The 25368-nt window shown below is 41.0% G+C and overlaps 1 protein-coding gene across 3 annotated transcripts in view; it reads left to right on the top strand.

Moving 5' to 3' along the window:
* The window catches only part of LOC120297791 (sodium-dependent phosphate transporter 2-like), an 81506-nt gene extending 64877 nt beyond the window's left edge, over positions 1-16629 (top strand). For all 3 annotated transcript variants that reach the window (XM_039320816.1, XM_039320813.1, XM_039320815.1), the window contains exons 5-8: positions 4723-4819; positions 6127-6281; positions 15066-15162; positions 16470-16629. In XM_039320816.1, coding sequence (XP_039176750.1) covers positions 4723-4819; positions 6127-6158 — 129 coding nt within the window. In that variant the 3' untranslated portion in view covers positions 6159-6281; positions 15066-15162; positions 16470-16629. The remainder of the gene's footprint in view (positions 1-4722; positions 4820-6126; positions 6282-15065; positions 15163-16469) is intronic.
* Positions 16630-25368: the final 8739 nt, after the last annotated feature.

Here is a 25368-nt window from a genome sequence, read left to right as displayed (position 1 = left end):
GCTGTCAACCCATCCGTACCCGGTGCTTTGCCTAGTTTCAATTGTTTAATTGCTATCGCAATTTCCTCTTTGGTAATTAAGCCATTAATTTCATGTTTCTGATCCTCTGTCAGTTTGGGAAAACTAGCCTCACTTAAATATTTATTTATATCTAGAATTTGCACATTAGTAGATTTGTATAATTTTTGATAATAATCTAAAAAAGATTTCTTAATCAATTCCTTCTGAAAGACTAATTTGCCCTTATAATTTATTTTATCTATTATCCTCTGTCTCTGATTCTTTCTTAATTGATAGGCCAGCCATCTCCCTGGTTTATTGGCATTACAAAATGTATTTTGTTTCATAAACAATAAGTTAGTTGCAGCTTGGTCCGCCAGCAACATATTAAATTGTGCTCTTAACAACTTTACAGATTCTTTAATGCTTTCATCTGAAGGATTTAAAATCAAAGACTTTTCTTTTAACTTAATTTCATTCTCCAATTCTTTACGTTTTTGAGTCTGCCTTTGCTTATGACAATTATTCATTTTTATCAAGATCCCACGCATAAATGCTTTACCTGCATCCCATACCATTGACATTGAAGTCCCCTTATACATATTTAAAGCAAAATAATCCTTTAAAGACTCCTTTAACTTTTGAATATTCTTTTCTTGTCTAAATAAGTTTTCATTCACCCTCCAGGATCTTCTCTCCTCTTTTTCTTGAGTCAGCTCCATCCAAACTGGACTATGATCCGTCAGCGACCTAGGAAAAATCTTTACATTCTTTACTCTATTGTATAAGTCCGTTGTAATAAAAAAAAAAGTCAATTCTTGAGAAGGATTGGTGTCTATCTGAGAAGAAGGTAAAGTCTCTCTTCTCTTGATTACATTCCCGCCAATAATCCCTTAGTTCCCAATCCTCCTTCATATCAAAAAAAGCTTTAGGTAGTTTTGCCTGTTTAAAAAGAGGAGAAGAACCTTTCTTATCCCTTTGTATATCTAAGACACCATTCCAATCACCCATTAATACCACGGATCTATAGTCCAGCAAAGTTATTTTTTGATGTAGCAATCTATAAAATTGTTCCTGTTGCTGATTTGGTGCATAAAGTCCCACTATGAGTATTTTCTTACCATACAAACCAAGTTCAATCATCACATATCTTCCTTGGGGATCTGATTCTACCAGACAAGCTGGTAAATTTTGTTTCACATAGATAACCACTCCCCCCTTTTTCCCAGGAGCAGAAGATACAAAGTGAGATCCCAGACGGGCATTAACTAGGTATTTCTGATCTTTAAGTAAAATATGATTTTCCTGTAGACAAATAACATCATTGTTATGTTGCTTCAAATAGTAAAAGATTTTTTTTCTTTTCTGTGGAGAATTCAATCCGTTAACATTCCAGGTCAGGAACTTTGCCATCTCCCTTGGCCAGGAGCCTGGAGAAGACTCCCTGGAGATCTGCCATTCCTGCATGTGTTGCAGAACTCTTGGGTCTTGCTCCTCCCACTGGCGATGAAACACTTTCGGAAGAAGATTCTTTAGCCTCTCTCTTGCGTTGCTCCTTCTCCTTACGTCTATAAGCTGCACGGGTCATTCTCTGCTCTTTGACCTCCGTTTGACGTTGCCATTCAGCTTGCAGCATCCCAGCAGAAACCAGACCTAGTGCTTCAGATTGCTGCTCCAACTCTTTGCCACTCAGGGGTTTCTGAACAGGTGGAGCTGAGCCTGCACCCAGGACCGTGTTGTAGAACTCTTTAGCTTTATCAACCGTATTCAACCTATAACGCATCCCCGCATGGCTCAGAACAATACCCATCGGGATCTCCCATCTAAATGGCATCAATCTGGCTTTAAGCTCATTAGTTAGAAAAGCAAAATCTTTCCTGCTTCTTAAAATTTTTGATGGGATTTCCTTTAAAATGATGATATCTTGGGCAGCAATCTGGAATCTCTTATTATAAAAAGCTTGTATAATTTCATTACGCAGAGACTTCTTTGTAAAATAAATCACCACATCTCTAGGCAAATTCTTCTGCTTGGCAATCCAGGAGTTAACTCTGTAAATTTTTTCCACTTCTCTGCGTAATTCTCCTTTATCCATATTCAGAGCAACAGCTAAGTCAGTAAGCACCACCTCCATCAGGTCTTGATTCATATCTTCCTTAAGGCCCCTGATCCTCAGGGCATACTCCATCTGTCTATACTGGAACCTAAGGATATCTTCTTGTGAAATTTCCATCTTCCTTTCCATATCTTGGAATTTCTCCTCAAAAGAGTCAACTTTATCTGCCACTTCCTCCACTCTCGAGTCCAGCTTCACCACCACCGTAGCCAAGCCTGATACAGCTGCAACTATATCTTGCCGCAAGATGGTGTTATTATCTTCTAGTGAGACCTTCATCCCACTTAACTCTTCCTTAATTTCAGATTTAATCTGTGTAACAAGTTGCTTCATTTCATCTCTAATTTGAGATACAACATCTCCCATTATGCCTTTAATCTCTTGTACTGACAGGCCTGGCAAAGAAGGGGAGGGTGGTGGCTGGGTCGGTGGTACATGTTTAAGTTGTTGTTGTGGTTGTGCAATTAGAGCTGTGGGAGAGGAAACCACCTTGGATGAGGTAAGCGCAGCTGGGTGCCCCTTGGGGAAGTGGGGCTAGGCTAGGCTGGGCTGCGGGGTCCCTGAACTCAAGAGCTAGGTGCTTGACCTCCACTGTCCAAGGCTCTGGGCAGCCCATGCCACCATCTGGGGGGCCCCCGCATGGCCTGAGAGGGACGGTGAGGCTCCTCTAATGAACCATGTCCTGGCACTCCTTCTCCGCTAGAGACCCTTAGATCCGCCCCAGGCCTGCACAGGCGCCCCTGACGCGAGCGATGTCAAGCTGGTCATGCCCACTCAGTAGGCCCTGCATACCCCAGCCACACCTACCCAGTAAACCACGCCCATGCTATCCACACCCACCTGGCCCCTCCAAGGGCAACCACAATGCTGATGCGGTCCTCAATGAAATTAAGCTTGACACCGCTGCTTTAGGTATATATTTTTTCTACTCAAGCTACTGTAGTGGCAAAGCTGATCTGGCCTGTCTAATAATGCAAGACTCAGCCTCCTCTCAGAAAAATTCTTCCTTATTTTGTGCAATATGTTCTTATTTGGCAGAGAAACATTTGCCCCAGATGTAAATAAGTACATACTTGATCCGAATTTTTTTTACATTAGAGTAATCCTCCATAACAGCCTGGAATAAAACCCACAACTGTATTAATTTTATTTATGAAATGAAATTGAATTGCTATATTTTATTGATTTAAAAAATACAGCTTGCTAAAAAAGAACTTCATATTTTCAAATGGAAATTAAATAATGAAAGTAGATTGTATTAAGTTTAATAAATAGATAAAAATATGAAATTTTGAAAAAGAAAACATTTTCTGTCCTGATTCCTTTGTCCCTACTGATCATGAAGTTTTATTTCTTTTTCCAATTGTTGTCCTTCTGTTCTTTTTTATTTGTCTTTTCACATCTTCACTTCCTTTATTTTATTTTCCCTCGTACAACATTGGTATCAGTTATAGGAAGTGTAAGAAAACCAGACATAGATCTTGTGCTAATAACAGTTACTAAACTTAAAAATATACACATTTTTACCATTATGTTAAAAATGAAAGGTAGGGAGATAGAAGTCCATTGTTCACTGTCCCTTATTTCTGGCATACTAAACTTGCTCCCTAGCAAGTCTTTGTATTTTCCCTTGCATAAATGGTAAGAGAAAAGTGAAGAGTTTACTGTAGGATTTAAATATTTCCTTGAAAATGGAGGGCTTTCTATCGAAGCTACAGCATTACAAAGAAAGATGCTATCTTAGCAGCTGATCCTTGGCTGGGGGTGAAACAATAGATAATATGGTATATGGTAAGGTGAAAGTTCTTGGAAGCAGCTCAAAAAAGCAATATTTTGAACTACCATTCCTCTCAGCGATTATATAATACATAATAGCAAACATTAAATCTGTTTGGCTGTTAAACTCCTTGGTAATTTATGAAGAGGGCAAACATCTCTTGATAGTTGTATCTCCCCCATTTTTACTTGGGAGGTGAGTTCTTGTAGAACTTTGTCTAATGTTTTGTAATGTTTGTTCAAGATAACTTTCTGTATACTTAATCCTGAATGGATTGCTGAACTAGCAAGACAGGTAAGAGAATAATAAGTTATGGAATAGATAGGGAATGTATTTAGTTTAGTGGAAATAGTTCAGATCTTCCAATCTTACCATTCTATAAAATGAAGTATGTGCTTTACTCTTCTGGGCTGATGGGACCATCATTTTTTTTGTTCTATATGAGAAGTGTGTGTGTGTGTGTGTGTGTGTGTGTGTGTGTGTATAAAATTATATGTCTCCCTAGTGACAAACATTTATGTATATTCAATATCAATTGCAATTTTTGCCTTTTCTAGGGGAGAAAATAGAACCAGCCAAAATTTACCTTCTATAATTTTAAAATTAAATCATACAGCAGATCAACATTGTATATTCTCATTTTGTGCTTATGCTGATGGGGCTGATGTCAAAATTCGAAGCCACAGGTTACCTTTTGATCACTGTAGTGTTTTTCCAAGCAGACTGAAATAATTTTTGTATTAAAAATGTTTAGAGCATAATGCATTGATTTTTTTAAAAAGCAATCTGATTTTATCAATTACATATAAAAATATTTCTTTTAATGTAGGAAGATCCAGTACCAAATGGTCTTCGTGCCCTTCCAGTGTTCTATGCTGCTACAATAACTATTAATGTGTTCTCTATAATGTATACAGGTGCTCCAGGTGAGTAGATGAAGTCTACTGTGAAAAGATTGTATTGTCCTTTGTGACACAGAATATAATTTGTATTCTTCCCACTTTAATTTAGACTGGCTTTTATTTCTATCAAAAGGGTAATGTCCGCAAGCAAAGATTTTTCCAAAAGGACTGCTGATTAAATAAATCCTTAACGTAGAATCATGCATATGTTGAAATAATAAATTTGGCCCAATTTCATGTGACACTGCCACTTGAAATAACTCGGCACTAAAAGCTTTTGTTGTTTGTTTATAAGAAGTGTGGGATAGTTCCAGTGGTGGGATTCAAATATGTGAACAACTGGTTCTCTGTGGATGCCGCTTCTGGAAGTCCATTCTGGGCCTGGGCAACAAAAAATTAGCTACCGGTTCTGCCAAACTGGTGTGAATAGGCTGAATCCCACCACTGGATAGTTCCCATGGAAGGTATAGTTGCCATGGCCATTCACTGCAAAATGGGCGTATTTTAGACTTTTCCACTATAGTATGGCTGCTGAGAATAGAGCATTAAACTGAGCCAAGGTGAAAGCTCTCTATAATAATACCTTAAAAATGTAAGGCCAGACAGGCACTTTCTGGGGTGATCAGCTTCCTACTAATCCTCATCTCTTTGGATATAACAAAAGTTATGACTTTTTTCAATGTCTTGAACATTGAAATTTTGACCATTTCAGTGTTGGCCCTATTAGCCTCAATACTTGCAATATTTGCTTGAAAAACAGCAATTGTTATAGATATACATTTTTTATTTGAGTGAATTAGTACAAGAATTCTATATCTCCTTATGAGAAGTTAACATTAAATCTGGCACATAATATTGCTCAGGTTTTATAATTTTAACACAAGTTTAATAAATTCAGTTGTCATAATATATTTTTCTATGTAATCCAAAAAAGAGATGGGATGCAATGTTTTGCATCCCATCCCTTTTTTGGATTACATAGAAAAATATGACAACTGAACTTATTAAACTTGTATTTAATAATACCAACATTTTTTGCAAAACAGAATTTATATCCTTGTTTTAAAAAGAAAGTGACTTAATTTTTTGATTTAATGTCTTATATTTCTGAAACAATATTCGAGATCCTCTCTAAAGCATAACATCTTTTTTTTTCAGTCCTAGGAATTACACTTCCTATGTGGGCAATAGCACTGATATCAGTTGGTGTATCAATTGTATTTGCTGCCTTAGTGTGGATATTTGTATGTCTATGGATGAAAAGAAAAATAGCAAGTATGTTTTTTCATAAAACGATGGATTGAAATAATCTTATTTTAAATCTTTCACAGGAGGACTTCAAGAACAGGGGCAGGGGGACTAGTGCCTCTAAAGGAAAAGAGGTGGCTACAGGTGGCTCCCAAAGCAAAAAATGCAGAATATGAAGAGAAAACTCACGAGTTGGCAATCCAAGAGGAATTGGCTAAAGAAATTTCAAAACCCTCTGGTGAAATCAGCTTGAAAACTAAAAACCATCTGGAAAGGTTAAAGAGCCACTATAAAGCAGTACAGAAAGGTCAATGGCTTGGAAAACATCCAACAGGAGAAGACGTATTTCTTAGGCTCCTAACAAAAAGACGAGGATTTGCAAAAACCACTGGGAAAAATGCAAGAGAACAAATCAAACCTACTTCAAGTAAAAGCCCTCTGGAACGATTAAAGAGCAATCAGGAAACATTACAGAGAGACCATTGGCTTGGAAAAAATCTAACAGAATTTGTTAAACTCCTAAGAAAAAGGCGAGGGTTTGCAAAAACCACTGGAAAACTTTCCGGAGAGCAAGTAAAACCTACTTCACATACTATGGGTGAAGAAATAGGGAAGCCTCAGCAGGTTTCTTCCCTTAACAGGTTTCATCGAGCACCAGGTCATTCCTTACAAAAGCGCTCCATTTTACATCTTCCAAAAGAGCTCCCTCCTTTGACTTCTTCTATTGTAGTGGAGGATAGTGATAAGGACTGGGCTGGTAAGGTGGTCTTTGTTCTGAAGTCCACCAACAGATCAGAAGGCCCAGCCATGTAAAACATATTATAATCACCCGCCACACAAACGTCATGTGCGGCGCGCATGCGCGGCACCACCCCCGGAGGCGCGCCGCCCGGGGCGGCGCGCATGCGCGGCGGCGCCCCCCAGAGCCGCGCCGCCCCCGTGCACGACGCGCACGCGCGACGCCACCCCTGGAGGCGCGGCGGTGCCCCCATGCGCGGCGCACATGCGCGGCGGCACCCCAAAGAGGTGCGCCCCCCACGCGCAGCGTGCATGCGCGGCACCACCCCAAAATGATGAACTCTCACCTGATATAATATAGTTTAATGCAGCGGTTCTCGTTTGTGTGACGGCGACCCCGTCACACAAACGCCATGCACAGCGCACATGCGCGGCGGCGCCCCCAAGAGGCGCCCCCATGCGCAGCGTGCATGCGCGGCGGCGCCCCCAGAGGCGCACCGCCCCTTGCGCAGCGTGCATGCGCGGTGCCGCCCCCGGAGGCGCGGCAACCCCCCATGCACGGCGCGCATGCGCAACGCCACCCCCGGAGGCGCGGGGCCGCCCCCATGCGTAGCACGCATGCGCGGCGCCGCCCCCCAGAGGCGCCCCCCATGCGCAGCATTTCCCCTTGCTGTAGGCCCCATCCGGCCTGTCGATCCCGTTGCTGCGGGGCTCTCTGCTGCTGGACAGCAGGGGCTGGTGGTGCCCCCAGTTGCTGTTGGCCCCATTGCTGCGGGGCTCTCTGCTGTTGACGTGGTGCCCCCAGTTGCAGTTGGCCCCACCCAGCCTGCTGATCCAACGGCTGCGGGGCTCTCAGTAGTCGGCGTGGCGCCCCCTGCTGCAGTTGGTTCCACCGCCTTTAATCTTTAATTAATTAATTAATTAATCTTTAATCTCTTGTACTGACAGGCCTGGCAAAGAAGGGGAGGGTGGTGGCTGGGTCGGTGGTACATGTTTAAGTTGTTGTTGTGGTTGTGCAATTAGAGCTGTGGGAGAGGAAACCACCTTGGATGTTATAGAAGGCGGCTGTCTCTTTGAAGCCATTTTATATAACGCAGTTCTCTCTTCCCTTCTCCCCAAAGGAAAAAAAAAGGGGGGGGGAGGGAAACAGAATTTTAAAAAAAAGGACAAAAACACTGTAATCCTTAAAAGTCCAAAGAAAAAAGGAGAAAAAATCCAATACCAGGAACAAAAAGATCAAAAGCAGTCATTTAAGTCCAAAACTTTAAAAGCAAAGAGACAAAAGAGAAAAGGGAAAAAAAACTCCGACACTTTTAAAACGCCATCTTATTTCCTCTCTCCATACCAGCAAAAAAAAGAACAAAGGAGAGATAACCAAAACTAACTAAAAGAAAGAAATAAAACACTAAGCTATATAAAAAAAGATCCTTTAAACCGCTCTGTCCGCTTCGGAGATTACTCACCAAGACGCTGTAGTCGCGGAGATAGAGGCGGCGGTTTCTTTTGCTTCAAAAAGAAGCAAAAACAGCTGGGAGGCGGAGATCAGCAGGAGCTCCGAGGGAACACTCCTTCCACCCCCTCTAGGAATAAATCCAGAGGGGGTTCAGGGGTTCTACCTCTACTCCTGCGTTCTCTACCCCTTCCCTTTGCCCGGGAAGGGGATTCCGAACCGCGGGCCAGCTAATACGCGCTGTGCTCCGCGATTCTGACACCTTCCCAGCTGGACGGCTACTAAGTAGCCGCCATCGCCGTCGCCCCTTACTGGAAGCTCCTTGTTCATGTTCAATATTTCTTGTAAATCTTTCACCCCTTGAGTCTCCACTAGTTTATATTCAGTTGTCTGTTTACATAATCTCTCACTTTTTTGTTTTCTGATCATTTAATTGTTGTGACATTAAATTAAGAATGCATTCCTTTAAATTTTCAAATTCATTTTTAAGTTCCTCATGGTTTAAAGTTAGTATCATTTGCATTTGTTGTAACAGAACATACATTTCCTCCTGGTAAGTATTTATTTTTTCTTGATATGTTCTTTCTGCAGATCTCTGATGCTCCGTAATGACCAAAAATCCTTTCTCTGCCAATCACTTTAAAGTCACAATTTTAAAAATATTTATAATCCAGGAAAGTCAATTTTTTTCGAAGTTTTATAGTTCTCACTTTGTAGATAGTCCACAATGTTTTCTCTCCCCGTCTCTCTCTCTCTCTCTCTCCCTCTCTCTCTCTCTCTCTCTCTCTCTCTCTCTCTCTCTCTCTCTCTCTCTCTCTCTCTTTTCTCTCTCAGGAAATCAGTCAGGTAGAAGAGAGAAAATCAATATTCTTACCCAGTTCACACACGCTGTTTACAATCATGCTTAGTTTAGTGCTTTTTGGCTTCGGCTGCATGTAGCTTGGGCTGGAGTCATGAATGACTCTAGCCTTCTGTTGGTTTTTGGAGAGCTTTCCTCAGATGTCCAGATCGACCACCATCTCCCCAGGATCAGTGGGGCTTCCCTCCTTCCTTGCCACCTCTCCTGGGTGGCTTTGGGCCCATTTAGGGTCCCCAAACAGAGAGAAATCAGCCGTAGGGCTTGGATCATCTCGATCCCTCAACTGTAACACTAGCTGCGCAGAACCGGAGGCCTTGATGAATACATTTTAATGTTACTCTAAAAAAATACATCGAATCAGTAACTCTCCAGGTACAATAATCATTTTTATTGAATATAGAGGGACACATTAAGTACAAATAGTCATTGACGTGATTGATAGCATAGCAATCTTTTCACCCCCCAAAAAGGTACTTATGACTGGGTCCTGAATTCATGACTACTGTAGTGCCCTTATGACCGACCCACAGTGATACTGCAGTGCCCCCCCTGCCTATCTCCTCCCATTCACCCACAGCCATGTCCCCACAGCTTGCTTCCCACCCTACTAGGCCCTATACTGCTAGCTTATCTTTCATGATCTCCAGAGTTCTGCAGTTTGGATTAGGAAGCATACCGAGTTGGTTTGTTGCTAGGCCACCTAGCACCATCCCAGTGGCTGTCAATCAGATGCACTGAATTGTGGCAGCACTGAAAAGGCAGTTTGTTCTAGGTTGCAGCCATGTAGCCAAGGAAGGAGCAATTCGTTTTGCTTTCCTAATATGGTCTACACATTGCTGCGGAAAACTCTGGATAGATTGTGTTAGGGAAGCAGAACAGACTGCTTCATTGCTGGGCCATGTGGAGTGATCCTGGAAATGGCCACCATTTTCTGAGTAATCACTATTCAATGTTGCCATTTGGAAAATGGCAGCTGCTTCTGGGATCCTGCCATTTGGCCCAGCAATGAAGTGTTCCCTAACCCAAGCTCTGAAACTCTGGAAATCTTGGAAAGCTAGGCAAAGTAGGAGTAGGGCCTGTTGGGTGGAAAGTAGGGACAAGATCTGTGGGAATCTTGGGGGGGAAGGAGTACTGTTGGGACTAGGTGGAGGGTAAAGAATACCAAAGGGCTGTGGGAATTGTGAGGGGAAGGAAATGTTGCATGAAGTGTCTCAGAGTGAGGGAGGTCTTGCAAGGCCTACAGCAGATGGACCTGGCCTGTTCTAAATGTCCCAGGGCCTTTCCCATCCCTGAGCCTCCCAATGCTTCACTTAATCCAGATGGTTATTTAACTAATCAAGGAGAGAAGCAACCTGGAATTAAAGAGAAACTTTCTAACAGTGAGGACAATTATCCAGTAGACAGCTTGCCTTCAGAAGTTGTAGGTGCTTCATCAGTGGAGGTTTTTTAAAAAAGACTGGACAGCCATGTATCTGAAATGGTACAGGGTCTCCTGCTTGAGCAGGGGGTTGGATTAGAAGATCTCCAAGCTCTATTCTGATTGATTGATTGATGACTGCATCAGAGAGATTTGGAGGGGAGTTGTTAAGTGAGGCAATCTTGCCTGACCACCATCATGACTTTCAATCATAATGGCTGGCTCTATTATGGTTGTTGGTTGAGGACTATCTGTAGGATTTAAGATGAAAAGGAGAAAAATCTGCACAGTCCCATCTCCCAGTATTGCAACTACAATTATACACTTTAGATCAGACATGTCAAACACAAGGCCTGCAGGCTGGGTCCGGCCCGCTATGTGGTTCCATCCGGCCCGGGCATCTGCTCTGGAAACAGCGAAGAACCAGTCTGCCGCATCTCAGCCCAGCCCAGGCCGATTGGGCACTGATCTACAATCTGGTTGTGTCCATCAAAGCCAAAACACACTCAGCCTTAAATATATGGGCACACACGCAAGCAGAGTCTAACATCCCTGCTGGTGGTCTTGCACCACAGGCTGACTTCACCCAGGATGCTGGTGCTGGTCGTCTCCTTTGCACATATCCAGGGGGCAAGGCAGAGGCGGCAAGGCAGCTCCTTGCTGATTCCAGGGCTGCCCCATGGAACCTTTGTTCTTTTCTTCTTTCCTTCTCTCCTTCTCGTCTCTTTCCTTCCTCCGTGCTCAGGGGGGGATGATGGGAGGGGGAGAAATTGCCAGCGCTGCCATGTTGCCATCGATCTTGCCACACGCACATGGGCGTGTGGGGGCTGTCCCAGTGAAAGGAAAGCTTCATGGCTGCGAGACTGGAGGTCATAGTGGGAGGGGTGGCGGCACTGATCTACAACCTGATTGTGTCTATCAAAGCCAGAAGGTGCTCAGCCTTAGATCCACATGGCAGCCCCGCCCTCTGGGCACACACACAAATGGAGTCCAGTGTTCCTGCTGGCTGTCTTGCCCTGCAGGCTGACTTCATCCAGGACACTGGCACTGGCCATCTCCTGTGCACACACCTGGGGGGGGGGCAGGACAGAGGCAGCAGGGCAGCTCCTTGCTGGTTCCAGGGCTGCCCCGTGGATCTAAGGCTGAGTGCATTCTGGCTTTGATGGATGCAACCAGGTTGTAGATCAGCACCTCCCACCAGCACCTCCAGCCTCACACCACGAGGCTTTCCTTTCACCGGGATAGCCCCCGACTGCCCACGTGGGATAGCAAGACCGGCAGCAACATGGCAGCGCTGGCAATCTCTCCCCCTCCCATCACCCCTTCCTGAGCATGGAGGAAGGATGAGAACGGAGGAAGAAAGAAAGGGAGGGTGGGAAAAAAGGGAGGGAGGAATGGCGGGAAGGAGGAACGGAGGGAGGGAGGGAGGGAAAAAAGGAAGAAAGGAAGGAGAGGCAACTTGGTTGGAGATGCCCCAGTTCATGCAGTTCTGCTTCAATCCTGGATCCATTGAGACTTGGACTCAAAGCAATTTTGTGTTCTCTTTTGTCACAGACAGGACTTTATTGGCAATCTAAGTTAACACTGGTATTCTTGATTGTGTACTCTTAGGAAAGTATCCCTTCCTTGTATGTTGCAAACAGTCATTTCCAGTTGGGAAAACAGGACAAAGCAGAGTAGGGGAAAATATTTTCTTTTGCTATATTTCCAGTCTGAATTAGACCATGGCAGGGTCCCTGCAGGAGAGCTCTTTTTAAAAGGATTATGTATTAATAGAAAAGCAACTAACTCACCTCTGTTCCGAAATGCTAAAGCCGTTACACATTAAAAAACAGAGAAGCTCTGATCAATTATCACAGCCACCATTTTGACAGTTCTGCTGTACTGTTGTCTGTGGATGCCCTCACTAAATGTAAGCATGGGATAAACTGAGCCTGGTTTGTTCTCGGTCTTTTAAATGGCAACAGACTAGTTGCAAAAGTGGCATTTGATCACAAGCCAAGGAGGCATCGAGAAATTTTTCCCCTTTTGCATTTGAGCATCCAAGAAGGGACAGGAAAGGAGAAAAGGAAAGAGGAAAGACCAACAAAAAGAAGGAAAAGAGGGGAAGGAAGAAAAAGGAAAGAAGAATGAAGAGGGAAGGAAAAAGAAGAAAGGGGAAAGGAAGGAAGGAAGATAGATTATAATGAGAGGGAGGGAGGGTCTGAGGGAAGTCCTGCCTTAGCATTTGGCCCCGAGCAGCTCTGCTGCCCTTTCACCATCCCCTTGTCCCCTCCTCCTGACCTCTCCTGGTGGTCTCCCATCCTATCGCTGAAGATGCTTTGGTTACAAAGCCGGGTCTCCTCACATGGAGAGGGAATGGGCTTCCCTCACCCCCACACATTTTGCCCTCCCGCAACACCATGAGCAACTTGTCCAAGGAGAGCGAGCACAGCAGCAGCAGCCTCGTGGAGGAGGTAAGCGCAGCTGGGTGCCCCTTGGGGAAGTGGGGCTAGGCTAGGCTGGGCTGCGGGGTCCCTGAACTCAAGAGCTAGGTGCTTGACCTCCACTGTCCAAGGCTCTGGGCAGCCCATGCCACCATCTGGGGGGCCCCCGCATGGCCTGAGAGGGACGGTGAGGCTCCTCTAATGAACCATGTCCTGGCACTCCAGAGACCCTTAGATCCACCCCAGGCCTGCACAGGCGCCCCTGACGCGAGCGATGTCAAGCTGGTCATGCCCACTCAGTAGGCCCTGCATACCCCAGCCACACCTACCCAGTAAACCACGCCCATGCTATCCACACCCACCTGGCCCCTCCAAGGGCAACCACAATGCTGATGCGGTCCTCAATGAAATTAAGCTTGACACCGCTGCTTTAGGTATATATTTTTTCTACTCAAGCTACTGTAGTGGCAAAGCTGATCTGACCTGTCTAATAATGCAAGACTCAGCCTCCTCTCAGAAAAATTCTTCCTTATTTTGTGCAATATGTTCTTATTTGGCAGAGAAACATTTGCCCCAGATGTAAATAAGTACATACTTGATCCGAATTTTTTTTACATTAGAGTAATCCTCCATAACAGCCTGGAATAAAACCCACAACTGTATTAATTTTATTTATGAAATGAAATTGAATTGCTATATTTTATTGATTTAAAAAAATACAGCTTGCTAAAAAAGAACTTCATATTTTCAAATGGAAATTAAATAATGAAAGTAGATTGTATTAAGTTTAATAAATAGATAAAAATATGAAATTTTGAAAAAGAAAACATTTTCTGTCCTGATTCCTTTGTCCCTACTGATCATGAAGTTCTATTTCTTTTTCCAATTGTTGTCCTTCTGTTCTTTTTTATTTGTCTTTTCACATCTTCACTTCCTTTATTTTCCCTCGTACAACATTGGTATCAGTTATAGGAAGTGTAAGAAAACCAGACATAGATCTTGTGCTAATAACAGTTACTAAACTTAAAAATATACACATTTCTGGTCTTTTACCATTATGTTAAAAATGAAAGGTAGGGAGATAGAAGTCCATTGTTCACTGTCCCTTATTTCTGGCATACTAAACTTGCTCCCTAGCAAGTCTTTGTATTTTCCCTTGCATAAATGGTAAGAGAAAAGTGAAGAGTTTACTGTAGGATTTAAATATTTCCTTGAAAATGGAGGGCTTTCTATCGAAGCTACAGCATTACAAAGAAAGATGCTATCTTAGCAGCTGATCCTTGGCTGGGGGTGAAACAATAGATAATATGGTATATGGTAAGGTGAAAGTTCTTGGAAGCAGCTCAAAAAAGCAATATTTTGAACTACCATTCCTCTCAGCGATTATATAATACATAATAGCAAACATTAAATCTGTTTGGCTGTTAAACTCCTTGGTAATTTATGAAGAGGGCAAACATCTCTTGATAGTTGTATCTCCCCCATTTTTACTTGGGAGGTGAGTTCTTGTAGAACTTTGTCTAATGTTTTGTAATGTTTGTTCAAGATAACTTTCTGTATACTTAATCCTGAATGGATTGCTGAACTAGCAAGACAGGTAAGAGAATAATAAGTTATGGAATAGATAGGGAATGTATTTAGTTTAGTGGAAATAGTTCAGATCTTCCAATCTTACCATTCTATAAAATGAAGTATGTGCTTTACTCTTCTGGGCTGATGGGACCATCATTTTTTTTGTTCTATATGAGAAGTGTGTGTGTGTGTGTGTGTGTGTGTGTGTGTGTGTATAAAATTATATGTCTCCCTAGTGACAAACATTTATGTATATTCAATATCAATTGCAATTTTTGCCTTTTCTAGGGGAGAAAATAGAACCAGCCAAAATTTACCTTCTATAATTTTAAAATTAAATCATACAGCAGATCAACATTGTATATTCTCATTTTGTGCTTATGCTGATGGGGCTGATGTCAAAATTCGAAGCCACAGGTTACCTTTTGATCACTGTAGTGTTTTTCCAAGCAGACTGAAATAATTTTTGTATTAAAAATGTTTAGAGCATAATGCATTGATTTTTTTAAAAAGCAATCTGATTTTATCAATTACATATAAAAATATTTCTTTTAATGTAGGAAGATCCAGTACCAAATGGTCTTCGTGCCCTTCCAGTGTTCTATGCTGCTACAATAACTATTAATGTGTTCTCTATAATGTATACAGGTGCTCCAGGTGAGTAGATGAAGTCTACTGTGAAAAGATTGTATTGTCCTTTGTGACACAGAATATAATTTGTATTCTTCCCACTTTAATTTAGACTGGCTTTTATTTCTATCAAAAGGGTAATGTCCGCAAGCAAAGATTTTTCCAAAAGGACTGCTGATTAAATAAATCCTTAACGTAGAATCATGCATATGTTGAAATAATAAATTTGGCCCAATTTCATGTGACATTGCCACTTGAAATAACTCGGCACTAAAAGCTTTTGTTGTTTGTTTATAAGAAGTGTGGGATAGTTCCAGTGGTGGGATTCAAATATGTGAACAACTGGTTCTCTGTGGATGCCGCTTCTGGAAGTCCATTCTGGGCCTGGGCAACAAAAAATTAGCTACCGGTTCTGCCAAACTGGTGTGAATAGGCTGAATCCCACCACTGGATAGTTCCCATGGAAGGTATAGTTGCCATGGCCATTCACTGCAAAATGGGCGTATTTTAGACTTTTCCACTATAGTATGGCTGCTGAGAATAGAGCATTAAACTGAGCCAAGGTGAAAGCTCTCTATAATAATACCTTAAAAATGTAAGGCCAGACAGGCACTTTCTGGGGTGATCAGCTTCCTACTAATCCTCATCTCTTTGGATATAACAAAAGTTATGACTTTTTTCAATGTCTTGAACATTGAAATTTTGACCATTTCAGTGTTGGCCCTATTAGCCTCAATACTTGCAATATTTGCTTGAAAAACAGCAATTGTTATAGATATACATTTTTTATTTGAGTGAATTAGTACAAGAATTCTATATCTCCTTATGAGAAGTTAACATTAAATCTGGCACATAATATTGCTCAGGTTTTATAATTTTAACACAAGTTTAATAAATTCAGTTGTCATAATATATTTTTCTATGTAATCCAAAAAAGAGATGGGATGCAATGTTTTGCATCCCATCCCTTTTTTGGATTACATAGAAAAATATGACAACTGAACTTATTAAACTTGTATTTAATAATACCAACATTTTTTGCAAAACAGAATTTATATCCTTGTTTTAAAAAGAAAGTGACTTAATTTTTTGATTTAATGTCTTATATTTCTGAAACAATATTCGAGATCCTCTCTAAAGCATAACATCTTTTTTTTTCAGTCCTAGGAATTACACTTCCTATGTGGGCAATAGCACTGATATCAGTTGGTGTATCAATTGTATTTGCTGCCTTAGTGTGGATATTTGTATGTCTATGGATGAAAAGAAAAATAGCAAGTATGTTTTTTCATAAAACGATGGATTGAAATAATCTTATTTTAAATCTTTCACAGGAGGACTTCAAGAACAGGGGCAGGGGGACTAGTGCCTCTAAAGGAAAAGAGGTGGCTACAGGTGGCTCCCAAAGCAAAAAATGCAGAATATGAAGAGAAAACTCACGAGTTGGCAATCCAAGAGGAATTGGCTAAAGAAATTTCAAAACCCTCTGGTGAAATCAGCTTGAAAACTAAAAACCATCTGGAAAGGTTAAAGAGCCACTATAAAGCAGTACAGAAAGGTCAATGGCTTGGAAAACATCCAACAGGAGAAGACGTATTTCTTAGGCTCCTAACAAAAAGACGAGGATTTGCAAAAACCACTGGGAAAAATGCAAGAGAACAAATCAAACCTACTTCAAGTAAAAGCCCTCTGGAACGATTAAAGAACCATAAGAAAAAAGTACAGAGAGATAATTGGCTTGGAAAAAATCCGAGGGAAGAAGTCCTATTTTTTAGGTTATTAACAAAAAGGCGAGGATTTGCAACAACCACTGGAAATCCTGAGGGAGAGCAAGGGAAACTTGCTTCAGTTACAGTGGCTGAAAAATGGAGGAAGTGGGCAGGGGGACTAGTGCCTCTAAAGGAAAAGAGGTGGCTACAGGTGGCTCCCAAAGCAAAAAATGCAGAATATGAAGAGAAAACTCACGAGTTGGCAATCCAAGAGGAATTGGCTAAAGAAATTTCAAAACCCTCTGGTGAAATCAGCTTGAAAACTAAAAACCATCTGGAAAGGTTAAAGAGCCACTATAAAGCAGTACAGAAAGGTCAATGGCTTGGAAAACATCCAACAGGAGAAGACGTATTTCTTAGGCTCCTAACAAAAAGACGAGGATTTGCAAAAACCACTGGGAAAAATGCAAGAGAACAAATCAAACCTACTTCAAGTAAAAGCCCTCTGGAACGATTAAAGAGCAATCAGGAAACATTACAGAGAGACCATTGGCTTGGAAAAAATCTAACAGAATTTGTTAAACTCCTAAGAAAAAGGCGAGGGTTTGCAAAAACCACTGGAAAACTTTCCGGAGAGCAAGTAAAACCTACTTCACATACTATGGGTGAAGAAATAGGGAAGCCTCAGCAGGTTTCTTCCCTTAACAGGCTTCATCGAGCACCAGGTCATTCCTTACAAAAGCGCTCCATTTTACATCTTCCAACAGAGCTCCCTCCTTTGACTTCTTCTATTGTAGTGGAGGATAGTGATAAGGACTGGGCTGGTAAGGTGGTCTTTGTTCTGAAGTCCACCAACAGATCAGCAAGGCCCAGCCATGTAAAACATATTATAATCACCGAGCAGGCAAAAAAGGAAAATACTCCAAGTGAACAAAACACAGAGAAAGTTATCAAGAAGCCTTCTGATGAGGTAAAAGTGACCTAGATAAGTAGTCATAAGAAACACACTCTTAGGAGCTTTACCAAGATTTGATTACCTACATGTATCTCTCTCTTTTTTCCAGGAGACCAAATTGGTGTAAATTATTTGCACATTCATTTCTGTAAAAGCAGTTACTCTTTTAGAGTAAAAGCCCTTTTAGATTGCCTATAGTAATGTGCAAACACCATTTATCTTATAATTCCCATGTCTGTACTCCAGCAAAAGTGACATGTGTATATATGTAAAGTTCTTACAAATGCTCATCAGCATCTGGGGAGAGTGGCATATAGCATAAAGGTAAACAAAGAAAAACAGAACGAGATTCATCAGAATTAAATCAGAGATTTCAGATATAAATATATGGTTTTTAAAAAACTAGATTGGTAGAACTGTTGTTGCTTTTAAAAGGTAAGTGGACCCAAATATACTTTCCTCCCCCCCCCCCCGGAGAAGGGAGGTTTTTTATGGATTGGAAGAACTGCAAGAATCTGAAATATTTCTTGTGTAAAATTGATAACTGGTGTTTAAAGAAAATGGATTTACAGAACAATGGTAGAGTTAAATGTTTCCTGCACAAGATGATGAAAATGACGATGACGATGATGACTATGATGACAATGATGAAGAATAATTGTCTCTGACTGATTTATCAACTTAATTAATGCTTTTGAAATTTGACACACTATTTTAAAGGGACAAAATGGATATTGTAATAAATATCTAAAGAATTTTTTTAGTACCACATTTGGCAAAGGTTTCCTAAACAGTAGGTGAAAATGAAACTTGGACAATAATATACAGTAGATGTTGTGTCCTGGGCCTGCTGAGGCAATTCAGCAGGCCCAGAAATGTTGCAAATGGTCCCAGGCAACCTAAAAGCAGCCTGGGACCAGACTGGTTGGTGCTGGCCTTGCATGTATGCGCAAGGCGCGAAAAGGGGGGTTTGTGATAGGATGTTTTGGGAGACTATAAAAGGCCTGCATGCCTGTTATTTGCAGAGTGGTACAGTGAAACAAATAAAGAAAGAACTTGGTTAACAACTCGTGTGTCGCTTCAATGCTGCAAACCCCAATACGTAAAAGTGGCAATGAAGGTGGGATTGCTGCAAAGAAGAAGACAACTCGAAGAACCTAGCCTCTACAAAAGAGCTGGAAGCTGGGAAGTCGGTGCCCAGATCTGCACTCATCTGCCAGTACACAAATGCTGGAGGTGGGCTTGGCAAACGGGCCTCTTCCCAGCCGGAGTTGCAGTGAGGCTAAGAGAAGCTAGAAATGTCGAAGATCGGCTGGTTGTCTGAATTCGACGTGTCTCATCCGAAGCACTGGAACTCTTACATGGCCCGGGTGGAAAACTACCTGCAAGTTACCCGGGTTCAAGAAGACGGCTTGAAGGCAGTAACCCTGCTGTGCGTCTGCAGGCAGGATACTTTTGATATGACCGAAAATATAGTAGCTCCTGTGCCGCTTGAGTCTGTCATGTACACAGACTTGACCTGGAATGTTAATGGATTGAATTCTCCCCAGAAAAGGAAAAAAATCTTTTATTATTTGAAGCAACGTAATGATGTTATTTGCTTACAGGAAACTCATATTTTACTTAAGGATCAGAAATATTTAGTTAATGCCCGTCTGGGATCTCACTTCGTATCTTCTGCTCCCGGGAAGAAGGGGGGAGTTGTTATTTATGTCAAGCAAAATCTACCAGTTTGTCTGGTGGAGTCTGACCCCCAAGGGAGATATGTGATGGTTGAATTGGGCTTATATGGTAAGAAAGTACTTATAGTGGGACTATATGCACCAAATCAGCAACAGGAACAATTTTATAGACTCTTACATGAAAAAATAAATCTGCTGGACTACAGATCCGTGGTATTAATGGGGGATTGGAATGGTGTTTTAGACGTACAAAGGGACAAAAAAGGCTCTTCTCCTCTTTTTAAGCAGGCAAAATTACCTAAAGCCTTTTTTGATATGAAAGAGGACTGGGAATTACGGGACTATTGGCGGGAATGTAATCAAGAGGAGAAAGACTTTACCTTCTTTTCAGATAGACACCAATCCTTCTCAAGAATTGACTTCTTTTTGATTACAACGGACTTATATAATAGAGTAAAGAATGTCAAGATTTTCCCTAGGTCTTTGACGGATCATAGTCCAGTTTGGATGGAGTTGACTCAAGAAAAAGAGGAGAGAAGATCCTGGAGGGTGAATGAGAATTTATTTAGACAAGAAAAAAATGTTCAGAAACTAAAGGAGTGTTTAAAGGATTACTTTGTTTTGAATATGTATAAGGGGACTTCAATGTCATTTGTATGGGATGCAGGGAAAGCATTTATGCGTGGGATTTTGATAAAAATGAATAACTGTCATAAGCAAAAACAGATTCAGAAACGTAAAGAATTGGAAGATGAAATTAAATTAAAAGAAAAGTCTTTGATTTTAAATCCTTCTGATGAAAGTATTAAAGAATCTTTAAAGTTGTTAAGAACACAATTTAATATGTTGTTAGCAGATCAAGCTGCAACCAATTTATTGTTTATGAAACAAAACACATTTTGTAATGCTAACAAGCCAGGGAGATGGTTGGCTTATCAGTTGAGAAAGAAACAGAGACAGAGAACAATAGATAAAATAAATTACAAGGGTAAATTAGTTTCTCAGAAGGAATTGATTAAGAAATCTTTTTTGGATTATTATCAAAAATTATATAAATCTACTAATGTGCAAATTTTAGAGATAAATAAATACTTAAGTGAGGTTAGTTTCCCTAAATTGACAGAGGATCAGAAACATGAAGTTAATGGTTTAATTACTAAGGAGGAAATTTCGCTAGCAATTCAACAATTGAAACCAGGGAAAGCACCGGGTACGGATGGGTTAACAGCTGTTTATTATAAAGCCTTATTGGAGGAGATGACTCAACCATTAGGTGATCTTTTTAATGGCATTTTACAGGGTCAAGAGATTCCTCCCTCATGGCGTACTGCTTTTATATCATTGATTCCAAAGGAAGATCAAGATCTTACTTTACCTAAGAATTATAGGCCTATATCTCTTTTAAATGTGGATTACAAGATATTTGTAAAAATCTTAGTAAATAGGCTTATGAGGGTTGTGCACCACCTTGTGCATAAAGATCAATCTGGGTTCATAACTGGAAGGTACATGAAAAATAATGTCAGACAAATTATTAATTTATTAGAATATTTAGATAAAAACAACCAAGTTCCTGCAGGGCTGATATTTTTAGATGCTGAAAAAGCTTTTGATCAATTGAATTGGCATTATATGTTAAGAGTAATGGAAGAGATGAATTTTGGTGAAAAGATATTGCAAGCTCTTATGGTAATATATCAAAAACAAACGGCACAACTTATCGTTAATGGAGGTTTGTCAGAGGTTTTTACAATAGAGAAAGGTACTAGACAGGGCTGCCCATTATCACCGTTGCTGTTTGTTTTAACACTGGAAATACTGTTGATCAAAATTCGAGAGTCGCAGGAAATTAAAGGAATAGAAGTTAATAAAAAAGAGTATAAGTTAAGAGCTTTTGCGGATGACTTGGTTATCACTTTGTCGCAACCTACTTATTCTGTAGTAAAATTATTACAGCTGATTCATAATTATGGTTTGGTTTCGGGTTTTAAGATTAATGTTAATAAGACAAAAATTTTACCTAAAAATATGACTAGTCGGGAGAAGCAGACTTTGGTTAACTTGACGGGTTTTGAAATTGTTAATAAGGTAAAATATTTGGGGGTGATGCTATCTGTTTCTAATGCAAAATTATTTAAAAATAATTATGAAAGGTTGTGGGTTAGGGTACAGAGAGACTTGAAGAATTGGGAAAAGTTGCAATTATCCCTCATGGGAAGAATTGCAGTGATAAAAATGAATATTCTACCCAAGTTTCTCTTTTTGTTCCAAATGATACCGATTTTGAAGAATGAGATCAATTTAACTGAGTGGCAGAAAGGCCTTAATAAATTTATTTGGGCAGGGAAAAAGCCAAGGGTTAAATTTAAAATTATGCAAGATTTCCGTGAGAGGGGAGGACTCAAGGTGCCGAATTTGAAATTATATTATGATGCGGTGGTTTTAACATTAGTTAGTGACTGGGTAAATTTGACAAATTCTGATATACTTCACTTAGAGGGATGGAATTTACTTTTTGGGTGGCATGCCTATTTAATATTTAATAAAAAAATGGATTGGGCTTTTAAATCTCATATCTTAAGAATTTCTTTACTTAGGGTTTGGAGAAAATATTACAAAAGTGATTTTAAAGTACCATTATGGGCCGTACCTTGGCATGCAATAGAAGGAATAAAAAGAGGGGTTAAAATGGATATGGTGTCCTATAGACAGTTACTTAAATGGGATGGACAAAACTGGCAGTTAAAATTACGGGAAGAGTTAGCACAAGAAAATATTATTTATTCTTGGTTCCAATATAGGCAATTATTAGATAGATGGAAGATGGACTGTAAGGTGGGTTTTCACAGAGAAGATGAAAATCTTATTAAGCAAGTGAAGGATCAAAGACAAACCCACATTAAGAGGATCTATGGGGTTTTAGTTGAATTGGATTCAGAAACGGAACTAATTAAAGATTGTATGATTAGATGGGCGCAGAATTTTGGTGAGCCAGTTCCATTGGACACCTGGGAAATTATTTGGGTGAGAAATGTCAAATTTACACAAGCACAGAACTTAAGGGAGAATTTTTATAAAATGTTTTATAGATGGCACCTTGATCCACAAAAAATGTCTTTTATGTACCCTGACTTACAACCTAAATGTTGGAGATGTGGTTGTATGGATGCTACTTATTATCATATTTGGTGGTCGTGCAGAGAGATAAAAGCATTCTGGATTAAGATATGGTGGAATATCCAGAGAATTTTTAAAAGGAGGGTAAAATTTACTCCACAATTATTTTTGTTAGGTATAGTTACTGATTGTGACACAAAGGAGGTTATATTGATGTTAAACTTGATAACAGCTGCGAGGCTGTTAGTAGGACAATATTGGAAGAAGGAATCTTTGCCTACATTGCAGGAATGGTTTCTTAAAGTGTCTCATTTGGCGGAAATGGCAAAGATTTCGGCTTTCTTAAAGGGACAAACGCAAGAGAAATTTCTTGCTGTTTGGGATAAATGGATAAAATTCATACAATTTAAATTTGATATAAAAATATTATATAGTTTTTTCATAATTTTTAACTTTATATATATATATATATTCTATTTTATATTCTTTTTTTATAAATTTTTTTAACTTTTTCTTTAATTAAGCCTATATTCTGCTCTGGGAGGTCCTGGGGGGGGAAGGGGGGGTTTGGGTAGGGGTGGGGGAAGGGGGGTTTTGTTGGGTAATGTTTGTTTTTTATTTGTATATGTTGTTTTTTGTTTTTGTATTGTTTCTTATTTTTTGTAAAATTTATAAAACTCTTTAATAAAAAAAAAAAAGAAGACGGCTTGAAGGCAGTAACCCTGCTGTGCGTCTGCAGGCAGGATACTTTTGATGTGACCGAAAATATAGTAGCTCCTGTGCCGCTTGAGTCTGTCACGTACACAGACTTGAAGAATATGCTGAAGGACCATTTTCATCTAAAGCTATCTGTAATTGTGTGGAGGCATGGTTTTGAGCAGAGGGACCAGAAGCCTGGTGAGTCTGCTGCGGAATTCATTGCTGCCTTGAGACAAGCTGCCAGGCCTTGTGAGTTCAAGGACCTGGAAGAACACTTACGAGACTGTTTTGTCAGCGGCCTTAGAAGTAGAGAGCTGCAACAAAAAATCTTTGCTAAAGCTGAAGTCACATTCCAAGATGCCTTACGCGAAGTTGCAGCTGAAGAAGCAGCAGGTGGCACTGTGAAGGCCTTGCGACTCGCCAAAAGCACTACAGCAGTTGCGTCCATCCATCAAGAGGTCGCTCAAGAAGTGCAGGATGTGGATCCTGAAGAGTTCACCAGCCTGAAGTACAAAGGCCACAAGAGAAGCCAGTCAAGACCCTGGCAGCCCTTCAGTGTCTCAGATGCGGAGGGTGCCACAAGTACTCAGACTGCCGGTTCCGCTCCGCCATTTGTTGGGCATGTGGTAAGCAAGGCCACATTGCCATTGTCTGTTTGGATCACCAGCAGGTGCAACCTCGGGAAGAATTCCTTCAGAAAGTTTCCAGGGTCCCCAGCCAACATAGGGTGGGTTTCTGCACATCGTGCAGAAACATTTTGCGGACAGGGACACACAAGCCTTTAAGAAGAAGCTTCGCGTTGATGTGAAGCTACAAGGGGTTCCCTTGTCGATGGAGCTGGACACTGAGTCCGCTCCATCGATCATTTCACACAATACCTTTAAAAGGATTTGCAGCAGTAGTGGTCTTAGAGTCAAACTCAGGCCATCTAACTTAATCCTCATGGATTTTCAAAATTCAAGGGTCAAAGTACTTGGAGAAGCTACACTCAAAGTGCAGCATAAGACTTTCCAGGGTCTATTAGATGTGGTGGTTGTTGGGAGTGAGTGTACAAGTCTAATTGGACTTGAGTGATTTGAGGCCTTAGGAATCCAAGTAAATGGCATAAATAGTCTGCAAACTACAGGCCTTGCAGAAGTCTGCAATGAGTTTGCAGATGTGTTTAACTCAGAGCTTGGGTTCTACAAGGGGCCTCCTATTTCCTTGCGATTAAACCCAGCCATCACACCCATTAGAATCAAGCCCAGGAGGGTGCCATTCTCCTTAAAGGGAAAAATTGATGCAGAGCTGGACAAGCTGCTCCAGCAGGCATCTCGGCACTGGTGGACTCACGTCCATGGGAAACCCCCTTTGTGATGCCTTTAAAGGCTAACGGGGAAGTCCGAATTTGCGCAAACTACAAATGCACCCTGAATACAGCTTTGCAACAACACGCATATCCTGTACCGGTAGTGAGTCAAAGGGGGAAAGCTGTTTGCAAAGCTTGATTTAGCACAGGCCTATCAACAGTTACCTGTTGACGAAGCAACTGTGGAGGCCCAAACAATAGTGACCTATAGAGGCGCTTTCAAGGTAAAGAGGTTACAATTTGGGGTGAATGTTGCTCCTGGTAGATTTCAGAGCGTCGTGGAACACACGCTCAGAGGAATGCCTGGGGTTTGCCCCTACTTTGATGATGTCCTCATTGCAGGGGAGTCATCACAGAATTTGGCAGAGAGGTTAAGGGCTGTATTATTGAGGTTCCGCCAAGCGGGCCTCAAATTGAAAAAAGACAAATGCAAGTTTGTAGTCACTTCCACAGAATTTTTAGGATTTAGAATAGATGCCCAAGGCATCCACCCTGCAGAATCCAAACTAAAGGCCATTCAGGAGGCTCCAAGTCCCAAGTCTAAAAGTGAGCTTCAGGCTTTCTTGGGACTCCTCAATTTCTATCACGCATTTCTTCCCCATAAGGCTGCAGTGGCTGAGCCATTACACTGGCTCTTAGATAAGCAAGCTCCATGCAGTGGACTAAAGTCCATGACAAGAGCTTTAATGAGGTCAAGGCCTTGCTCTCATCAAATGCATATGA

The sequence above is a fragment of the Crotalus tigris genome, unplaced genomic scaffold (assembly GCF_016545835.1).
Source record: "Crotalus tigris isolate CLP2741 ecotype Arizona unplaced genomic scaffold, ASM1654583v1 scf7180000023708.825605204:138715, whole genome shotgun sequence".
Taxonomy (NCBI): domain Eukaryota; kingdom Metazoa; phylum Chordata; class Lepidosauria; order Squamata; family Viperidae; genus Crotalus; species Crotalus tigris.
Note: the sequence above shows the minus strand (reverse complement) of the source record. Positions and strands in the feature narration are given on the sequence as shown.